At 39.3% G+C, this 11411-nt stretch overlaps 1 protein-coding gene across 1 annotated transcript in view; it reads left to right on the forward strand.

Annotated features, from left to right (window-relative positions):
* Positions 1 to 11411, forward strand: part of LOC106879954 (ATP-dependent RNA helicase DDX51) — a 31224-nt gene that overhangs the window by 15922 nt on the left and 3891 nt on the right. The window contains exons 9-15 of the mRNA XM_014929714.2: positions 436 to 575; positions 2094 to 2115; positions 5471 to 5636; positions 7165 to 7235; positions 7830 to 7945; positions 9635 to 9751; positions 10593 to 10758. Of these exons, the coding sequence (XP_014785200.1) occupies positions 436 to 575; positions 2094 to 2115; positions 5471 to 5636; positions 7165 to 7235; positions 7830 to 7945; positions 9635 to 9751; positions 10593 to 10758 (798 nt within the window). The remainder of the gene's footprint in view (positions 1 to 435; positions 576 to 2093; positions 2116 to 5470; positions 5637 to 7164; positions 7236 to 7829; positions 7946 to 9634; positions 9752 to 10592; positions 10759 to 11411) is intronic.

Genomic DNA, 11411 nt, shown 5'->3' on the forward strand with positions numbered 1-11411 from the left:
ATATATATATATATATACGGCGGGCTTCTTTCAGTTTCTTTCTCCCAAATCCACTCACAAGGCTTTGTTCAACCCGAGGCTATAGTAGAAGATACTTGCGCAAGGTGCCACGCAGTGGGACTGAACCCAGAACCATGTGGTTCGTAAGCAAGCTACTTACCACACAGCCACTCCTGCTACATCGGAAACACAACATGATAGGGTTAAGACAACACGTGGAGTATGAGTGAAAGAAAGAATCACATACATCTCAGGGAGCTAAGCAAGTTTGTGTGTATACAGATGTTGAAAGGGAGTGGTATTAGGGATCAGTGAGTGTCAGTATTGGAAAGCTTGTCTTTAAAAGTTACAAAAGGAGTTGTGAAGGTGTTGCAAAGCAGGGACACTGGGAGAACCCAAGGTTATGTTGTATTGGTTTTGTTTCTTTTTGTGAAGGTCATCGATGAAGCGGATCGTGTCTTTGATATTATGAAGTACGATTGGTTGACCAACTTGGAGAAAGCTGTTTACAAGATGCCAATGTCTGACTCTGGTACCAGTTGTAGACCAAAGCCTGGTCCCATAACAATAAATCAGTAAGTCATTCTTATTCTTCTGTCAACACCTCTACCACCACTATTACTGTCAGTGTTGTCACCACACCCATCTTTGTCATCACCACCTACAATAGTACGATGTCTCTTACTACAATTATCATTACAACCATTGTGGCGACGGCAGCTGTTGTTGTTTCCATATTGGCATGGGTTGGACGGTTTGACAGGACCTGATAAGCCAGAGGACTGCACCGAGCTCCACTCTCTGCTTTGACATGGTTTCTACTGCTGGATGCCCTTCATAATGCCAACCACTTTACAGAGTTTACTGGGTGCTTTTTACATGACTGCACTCACTTTACTGCACATCACTGTACATGGCTTGCATAACTCTCAGGCCATTTATTTAATCCTAGTTTCCTCTGTGACTGCCATCATCATCACCAACATTTTACATGTCTTTATTTCCCTTCCATATTTACATGAGATGAGTATGTCTTCTCCAACACAATGTCTCTCCAAAGGTTGCAATCACTTATCTACTTTGTGAAGTTTAACATCCTCTGATCAGCCTCACTGTTGCTGTCATATATGTGTGTGTGTGTATATATATATATATATATATATATATAAAATATATATAGTTTTAGGGAAAATAACCAATTCTCAAGAACTCACCGATGAAAATCCACTATCACATATAGAAAAATTAATAATTAAAAGTGATAGTGGATTTTCATCGATGAGTTCTTGAGAATTGGTTATTTTCCCTAAAACTATATATATTTTATATATACTTTATCTATAAGGCTCAATTTAATTTTAATTTTTTATAAATTGATTTTAATTGAGTTTTTTACCTGTAATTTTGGATTTTGTCCCTAATAATATTATATATATATATATATAAAGAAAAAGACAAAGAGATCAATGGCAAAGTTAGAATTATATTTTATGTACATAAAACATAATTCTAACTTTGCCATTGATCTCTTTGTCTTTTTCTTTCTTTATACATACACATGTTAATACACGACCCATGTTATATTCCCCACTCATGTTGCTACAACGACAGGAGCAAAACTAGTCAGTATACAGCACTTACTCGGTATTGCCTGTATCCTTAGGGTTTGGTTCACTCCAATACTCTTTATAACCTTTATATATATATATATGTGTGTGTGTGTGTGTGTGTGCATAGATATGATGATAATACATATACACATACATCCAGTCACAGAAAATTTGCTTCATTAAACTCTCCAACCCATGCAAGCATAGAAAAGTGGATGTCAAAACAGTGATGATGATGATGGGGGTGGCAGTGACTTTTTATAAATATCTTCTGTCATCATCATCATCATCATCATCATCGTTTAACGTCCGCTTTCCATGCTAGCATGGGTTGGACGATTTGACTGACGACTGGTGAAACCGGATGGCAACACCAGGCTCCAATCTGATCTGGCAGAGTTTCTACAGCTGGATGCCCTTCCTAACGCCAACCACTCATCCATATTAATTAAAATGCACAATAATGTTTTTCTCTCATTTCAGGGTTTCAAAGATATCCACTCCGGTAAGTGAAATATTTGTTTTCTCATTATTAATTCTCCTCTCTTTGATTCTACTCTTAATTTTTTCTTGTAGGTTTTTTGATTCCTGTTTTTTTTCTAAACTCTTGCCTTATGAGTCCGAGAGCTCCTGACCAACCTAAGTCCAAGTCTTTTATTGTATATCAATAAATTGGCAGAGGTTTGGCTGTAAGAAGTTTGCTTCTCAACCATATGGTTTCAGCTTCTGTCGCATGGCGTGGCACCTTGGGCCAGTGTTTTCTACCATATAGCCTTGGGCTGACCACTGACTTGTAAGTGGATTTGGTAGGCAAAAACTGGAGCAGCCCATCGTGTGTGTGTGTGTGTCCCACCATTGCTTGACAACCAGTGTTGGTGTGTTTACATCCCTGTAACTTTACAGTTCAGCAAAAGTGACTGATAGAAGTACTAGGCTTTAAAAATAAGTAGTGGAGTTGATCGGCTTGACTAAATTTTTCTACAGCGGCTGTGATCCAGCCACAGTCTAATGACTGAAACAATTAAAAGATATTTAAAAAAAGGTGAAAAATTACAATTTCTAATTTTTAATTAACAATTTGGTTGCTAATAATAAATACTTTGGTAAATCATGATGAGGCTGCACGTTGCTGAAATCATGGTAAAACTACCTCCTGAGTTGTCTCCCATACGGGATTAAAACAAAAAAGAAATTGGTTTGTTTTTTGGGGTTTTTTTTTCTCTTTTTATCACTTGTCTGAACTAAGTTTTATAACTCCGCTCCCACTTCACCTAACAGCTTTTTACCCTTGCCACATTCGTTGTCTGTTTTAATGAAATACAGGCTACCGTTGTACAGTGTTTCTTATCCCTATTGTCTATGGTCTTAAGCTATCATCTCCAGCATGTACCACATTTTCAGATGTTTTTCATTGATCGCTACCTCCATTTTAACCTCTTATGGAAATTGCTTAAGGGCCTTGTGAGTGGATTTGATAGGCAGAAACTGAAAGATAAGGCGGCGAACTGGCAGAAACGTTAGCATGCCGGGCGAAATGCTTAGCGGTGTTTCGTCTCTTTTCACATTCTGAGTTCAAATTCCGCCGAGGTCGACTTTACCTTTCATCCTTTCGGGATCGATTAAATATGTACCAGTTACACACTGGGGGATCGATATAATCGACTTGATCCATTTGTCTGTCCTTGTTTGTCCCCTCTGTGTGTGGCCCCTTGGGGGCAGTAAAGAAATAGGAAACTGAAAGATGCCTGCCATATATCTCTAAATAATCAGTCTCCAATGAAGCTGGTGGTGTTTATGTCAGCAAAACTTATATTACGTATTAACATTGATAACAAGAATAACGAACTTGCCAGGAGGGAAAAATCCAAAGCTGGATTCCATTTCTCATAGTTATTTCACCACTCATTTTTTATCGATTTTGTTATCCTGCTATCATGAGGAGGATTGAGGATTTGATGGGAATGCTGGGGTTGGAGGAATCGGTGGAATGATTGGCAAGGGCGAATGGAGTGGGGTGGTATGGTCATGTGTTAAGGAGGGATGAAGAGCATGTTCTGAGGAGGGTGATTGCGTTTGAAGTAAATGGAATGTGAAAGCGAGGTAGACCCAGGAAAATGTGGAGGTGACAGGTGGAGGAGGAGGAGATCGGGAGGGTTGGTTTGAAAAACGAGGACACCTAAAACCAGGCAAGATGATGTGAGGGCGCTTGCTATGACATTCAGGTAGATCCAGCCACCCCCGTTAACAGGGGCAAAACCTGGATTTAAAACTCAGGAAGATGATTATTATACATCATCATCATTGTTTAACGTCCGCTTTCCATGCTAGCATGGGTTGGACGATTTGACTGAGGACTGGTGAAACCAGATGGCTGCACCAGGCTCCAATCTGATCTGTTAGAGCTTCTACAGCTGGATGTCCTTCCTAACGCCAACCACTCCAAGAGTGTAGTGGGTGCTTTTACGTGCCAGTGGCACGAAGGCCAGTCAGGCGGTACTGGTAACGGCCACGCTCAAAATGGTGTATTTTACATGCCACCTGCACAGGAGCCAGTCTAGCGGTACTGGCAACAATCTCGCTCGAATGTTTTTACACATGCCAGGAAGGCGATGCTGGGCACAGGTGCCATCACAATTTCGCTTTCGCTTGCCCCAACAAGTCTTGTCGCCTTCCATATTATCAGCTTGCTAGAAATAGGAGCCAACACCTCAAAGTCACAAATCTGTCACTCAGTTGATGCCAAGATATCTATTCTTTTACTTTGTAGTTTTTGCAAAGGTAAGGACTATTTTTCTTATATTCGCTGCATTAAACGTGTGTATTTACTTATAGTGAGTGATTTGTGGCATTGGGGTGATGACTCCTATTTCTAGCAAGCTGGTATTTCGGTACCTTTATTTATTTGCATATATTTTGCCTATTTAGGTTAAGCTTGCTGGCCACTTTATCATTATTATTATTATTAAATTTAATAATGGTAATAATACTTTATTAAATTTGAAATATATATATATGTATATCTTTTATTTTTTGCCGATTGGATTGACCCCTGTGCGTATATTTTTTAAGCCTGGTACCTATTTTATTACTCTTTTACTTGTTTCAGTCATTTGACTGTGGCCATGTTGGAGCACCGCCTTTAGTTGAGCAAATCGACCCCAGGACTTATTCTTTGTAAGCCTAGTACTTATTCTATTGGTCTCTTTTGCCGAACTGCTAAGTTACGGGGGCGTAAACAAACCAGTATCGGTTGTCAAGCGATGTTGGGGGAAGGAACACAGACACACAAACATATACACACACATACATATATATATATATATATATTTATACACACATATATACAACGGGCTTTCAGTTTCCATCTACCAAATCCACTCACAAGGCTTTGGTCGGCCCGAGGCTATAATAGAAGATACTTGCCCAAGGTGCCACACAGTGGGACTGAACCCGGAACCATGTGGTTGGTAAGCAAGCTACTTACCACAGAGCCACTCCTGCGCCTATTGCTCACTTTTGCTAAACCACTAGGTTATGGGGATATAAACACACTAACACCAGTTTGTAAAACGTTGGTGGGGACAAACACAGATACAATGAGACACACACACACACACACACACGCGAATATATATACATGCACACACATACATGACGGGCTTCTTTCAGTCTCCATCTATCAAATCCACTCCCAAGGTTTTGGTCAGCCCAAGGCTATAATAGAAGATACTTGCCCAAGGTGTCAAACTGTGAGACTGAATCCAGAATCCTGTGGTTAGGAAGCAAGCTTCTTACCACTCAGTCACGCCTAGATCTTTCTTTTATACATTTCAATGTTTTTCTTAATTTCTGAATTCCAGTTCCAAAAGTTGCTGTTTTCGGCCACTCTCACAGATGATTCAGAGAAACTGCAAAAAGTGAACCTCTTCCAGCCTCGTCTTTTTCTTGCTTCTCAAAACATTCTCAAGAGTTCCAATAAATCTGGAAGTGAATCTGCTCTACCCAACACTGAAGAACCTGGCAATGGTAATATATTTGTGCTTTTTTTTATTTATTCTTTTACTTGTTTCACCCGTCAGACTGTGGCCATGCTGGGGCATTGCCTTGAAGAATGTTTTGTCATAGAAATCACCCCCAGTACTCTTTGTTTTTTTCAAAACCTGAGCACCATTTGAGCGTAATCGTTACCAGTGTCGCCTTCCTGCCACTTGTGCCGGTGGCATGTGAAAAGACATTCAAGCGAGATCGTTGCCAGTGCCGCTGGACTGGCTCCTGTGCAGGTAGCACGTAAGATACACCATTTTTTAGCGTGGCCGTTGCCAGTACCGCCTGACTGGCCTTCGTGCCGGTGGCACGTAAAAGCACCCACTACACTCTCAGAGTGGTTGGTGTTAGGAAGGGCATCCAGCTGTAGAAACTCTGCCAAATCAGATTGGAGCCTGGTGTAGCCACCTGGTTTACCAGTTCTCAGTCAAATCGTCCAACCCATGCTAGCATGGAAAGCGGACGTTAAACGATGATGATGATGGTACTTACTCTAGTGGTCTCTTTTGCCAGACTGCTAAGTTATAGGGACATAAACACACCAACACCATTTGATAAGCAGTAGAGGGCAGCAAACACAGACAAAGACACATACAAATATATATATGATGATTGCTTCATCTTGCCAGATGATCGCCATGCCACCAACACACACACCATCACGCAGCATAATCCCTCCATTGATGAGCCCTTAGATGACTTTTAAGACCAGCTGCTGACTGGCAGAGTGACAAATATTATTCAAGTTTCTTCTATATCTTTGCCCTTTAGAATCTGACTCTGAAACAATGATTTTGTGAACTAGCAGATGCCTTTTAAGTTCAGATACTGTCTTACAAGTTTTGTGGCATAAGACACAAATCGCAAGAGGCAGTCGGTGTCCAAGATTATTACTTGCCTGGGCATTTCGATTTTCATGTGACTTCATATGGTTCATATATCCTGCTTTTGACAATGGAACACAAGTCACATATAATACATATTCAATGTTCACTGTTGATTACAATTCCAATTGTTCCTTTGCGACAGGCCCTTTTAAGCTCAAAGTGCTGAATCATCTTTTCCTCATGCATACAAATATATAGATATATATAACTGGCCCATTTATGAGTACCCCTCATTCATTGGACGATGAACTTTGCTTGCGAAAACCTATTGAGGCAAGTGAAAACAAATCAAAATTGCTGACGTGGCCGATGACAGTATTGCCTGATTGGCACTCATGCCAGTGGAACGTTAAAAGCACATCCGAGCGTGATTATTGCCAGGGCCACAGATTAGGTGCCGTGCCAGTAGCATGTAAAAAGCACCATTCAAGCATGATCATAGAGTTGACCTTGTTGAAATTTGAACTCAGAATATGAAGTAACATGGTTAAATGCCACATTTTTTATTAAGCCATTTCAAAAATATTCAATTATTTACCAGAAACCATACTTTATATGTTTTATATAGAGTTGTCTCTTTAATAAAAAAGGTTTTTTAATCGAAACATTTTCTACAATTTCAGATATAAAGAAGCAGAAGAATAATGTTAACGGAGAACAAAATATCAGATTTATAATTCCAGAAAGTCTTAAGGTATTGTCACTGATAATAATTTAAGTTTCTCTCATGAAAGGTGTTTCTTTTAACAAAACGGTTAACATTGCTTCCTCAGTGTTCTTAACCGAACAACTATCCACTCATATTTTCCCTATTACTAACTGAATCACCAGACTGGATTTGATTCCCAGACTGGGCAGCATATTGTGTTCTTGAGTAAAAAAACTTCATTCCACATTGCTGTGGTACTGTGTGGGACCGAATGCCAAAAAATCAGTGGTGTGCAGTGACTTCTGAGGGTGGTCATGCAATAAATACTTATTGGTTGAGTTGAATCATTTTGAAATTATTTAACTAAGAGAACATATTTAGTTACGTAATATGGCCATGGTTTTAGACCTTTACGCTGTCAAAGACTAATCAGCTGCTTTATCAGGTTTCTCGCCAATTTTGGGAAAATAATTGACACTCACTACTCGAGCAGTGTACTCCATACATTAAAAGACTATGTCTCGCGCACATTGAACATACACGCATAATCGAAATCGAACCAAATTCGAAGACTGGCACCCATGCCAACCTCTCCTGGTTGGATTAACTAAATTTTAAAGTATCTTTTGTTATCTGCAGGAGGAATATTTGATATGTAATCCATCTGAAAAAGTTATCGCCTTACTTCATTTGGTCCTTGATCGAGGTTTTCATAGTGTGGTTTGCTTCACCAACTCAGTTGAATCAACTCACAGGTCAGTATGTGTTTGCCTTTTTCTATCTATCCAATCAGCATCATCATTGTATGTATCTCGTCAAGACGTCATTTGCTGATTGGTTGTAATTAAGCTTCATCATTATACAAGCAAGTTGAGGATGGCTACTTGGAGGAAACTGTTATCTCTCAGCCATAATCTAGTTGATGTTTTTTGATTATTTTTTAAAATACTCATATTCTTGGATCGGATTTTTTCTTCTTTTTATGCAAACTGTCAAATTTAACCCAAACACTCTTTGTATATCCTATTTGTAGTTTGCTTTCATTGTATACTATTAATATATATATATGTATGTGTGTGTGTGTGTTATATGTATGTATGTGATCAGTTTTATTTCAAGATTTCTTGTCAATAGAGAGACAGTCGGTTTCTAACCTAGATTCAAGGCTCCTTCATTGAAATTTCAACATCAACAACAGGGTATTTTTGATTGTATGTGTGTGTGTGTATATATATATATATATATATATATATACAGATTTGTATGTTTTGCTTTTATCTATGTATTCTCATGGATATAGTTGCATATCTAGGCATGCTCATATATATTTAAATGATAAACTTCTGGAAAGATTTACAAATTTTTACTGTTCCAGTAATGGATTGGATCTGTAGTCTTTGAATTAGCTTTCTCTTTTCTGGTTTTGAGAAGCCTTATTTCTCAAGATTGGTATTTAGGCAATGTGTTACATATCCCAAGACCCCAGCAGAGAAGTATGCATGTATGTTCTCTCTCTTTCTCTCTCACTCACTGAGTAACCATGTACCTCCTCTATGGCAAGACATTTATTTCTTCTGCCTCTCTATTTCCCTGTTACACTCTAACCTTTCATCATCTGATACTGGATCACTTCCTCTAATGCCCCCTCTGTTGTGGCAAAACACCTGCTTCTGTCTCTCTGTCCCTTTGTCAGACTGTAACCTTTCATCCTCTGACACAAGTTCCCCTCCTCATGCCCCTGCCCCTCTCATAATTCCTTGTCTTGCAGGTTACTTAGTTACCCTGCTAGTGCTGCTGTCACGTTAAAAGCATCCGGTCTACACTGTAAAGTGGTTGGCATTTGGAAGGGCATCCAGTTGTTAAAATCATGCCAAAACTAACCTTGCCTGTGCTAGTGCCACATAAAAAGCACTGAGTCCACTCTGCAGAGTGGGTGGTGTTAGGAAGGACACCCAACCATAAAAACCCTGCCAAAACAGCCAAGTAGCCTAGGGTGGTTTATCTATCTGGCCAGCTCCTGTCAACTGTCCTCCCTATGCATGCACGGAAGGTGGACGTTAAACGATGATGGTGATAATATATATATACACACACACATACAACGGGCATCTTTCAATTTTGTCTACCGGATCCATTCATTGACCCTTTTGTTACCAAACCATCCAAAGCCGCCTGAAAAACATTTTGGTTCATGTGACCAAGCCTCCCAAAACCACCCGTAATCACATATTCATATTTAAATGAAACTATCAGAGCAAATCTCATTAGTACATTCGTGAAAACACGTGATTATACTGCGTAAACAGTTCAGCTACAGTTTTGTACAACGATCGACGTGTTATTTTAAACTACTTTCAACCTCAGACTATAAGTAGAAGACACTTGGTCGGGGTGCTGAGAAATCGTTCCAATAATTAATTATGCTTCTTCTCTGTTTGTTCCAGACTCTGTCTTCTCCTTAAACACATTGACAAATTCCCTGTCGCTGAATTTTCTTCAAGAATCAAAGTAAACCAAAAAGAAAATATTTTAGCAGCATTTTCCAAGGGTTCCATTAGATTGTAAGTATAAGCACATTTTTGTTTGAAATGCTATTGTAGATTATCAAAGTGGAGCTACTACCATTTGTAGGATGTGGTTGTTTTGCTGGTGATACCTGTTCCTATTTTGTTGTTAGAATTGTCTATTATTTTTAAAGGTGCATTTATTTCTTCAGTGACCCAGATAGCACTAAGTTTATTAGCATAATATGTATACACACAAACACACATCTTTGGTAGTTTCCTTTCAGTACCAGTCTACCAAATTTCATTCAGAAACCTCTGGTCAGGCCAAGTAGCTGTTAGCTTCTGGGGGAATTCTTTCACAAGGCAGTCAACCCAGCTCCCCAACCAGGCTGGTGCAAAGGAGCCGGAGGACAACTCTAGAACTTTCAAGCTGGAGTCTCATCACTGGACACAGTTTACTGTCATACTCAGGACATACATACATATACGTATACTCTTTTACTTGTTTCAGTCATTTGACTGCGGCTATGCTGGAGCACCACCTTTAGTCGAGCAAATCGACCCCAGGACTTATTCTTTGTAAGCCTAGTACTTATTCTATCGGTCTATTTTGCCGAACCGCTAAGTTACGGGGACCTAAACACACCAGCATCGGTTGTCAAGTGATGTTAGAGGGTCAAACATAAACACACACACACATATATATATACATATATACGACAGGCTTCTTTCAGTTTCTGTCTACCAAATCCACTCACAAGGCTTTAGTCGGCCTGAGGCTATAGTAGAAGACACTTGCCCAAGTGGTTGGTAAGCAAGCTACTTACCATACAGCCACTCTTGCGCCTATATATTCATACATGCACTCACTAACCATCCATTTTTCTTCCCACAGATTGGTATGTACAGACACAATGGCTAGGGGAATGGATCTGCTTAATATTGACCTTGTTGTTTCTTATGAGTACCCAAAGTTTGTGGAGACATACATTCATCGTGTTGGCCGGACAGCACGAGCTGGGCAGCAAGGTACTTCTGTCAGTTTGTTGGAGTTTCAGCAGGTAAATGTTCTTCATAGTTGAATATATTTTTGTAAGTATGAATTGTATCTGTGTTGTGATGGAAACAGTTTTTGATGTGTATTGAGATTTTAAAAATCTGTTAATAGACTTGAGTTAGCCACATGACATATACTTTGTTGTAAAAGAACTATTTATTTATATGTATGTATGGATGTATGTACATGCATACATACTATGAGATGTGATAGATCTATAAGTTGTATATGTTTCAGTTTGTTTTTTCTCTTTTTTGGTTTACATATTTAATAAAGCGTTGAATGTTATGTAGTTGATTTACTATGAAAGGATGGCTATGTGTAGTTGATGCTATGTGAATAATATATTGGGTGTTATGTTGTTAATATATATTAGTTATTATACAGTGGATATATATATATATAAGACCGGGAAAGCCCCCGGCCCATCAGGAATCACTGCAGAGATGCTCAAAATATCTGGCAGTGTTGGCTATAGCCTAGTCACCCGTATTACGAACCAGGTGATGCACGAAGGAGTCATACCCAATGACTGGTGTAGCAGCATCATAGTCAACTGCTACAAAGGTAAAGGTGACGCTTTAGATACAAATAATTACAGATGCATCAAGCTGTTAGATCAGGTTGTGAAAGTTACAGAGAGGGTCATAGCCCAAC

This window comes from Octopus bimaculoides, chromosome 5, assembly GCF_001194135.2.
Source record: "Octopus bimaculoides isolate UCB-OBI-ISO-001 chromosome 5, ASM119413v2, whole genome shotgun sequence".
Classification (NCBI taxonomy): Eukaryota; Metazoa; Mollusca; class Cephalopoda; order Octopoda; family Octopodidae; genus Octopus; species Octopus bimaculoides.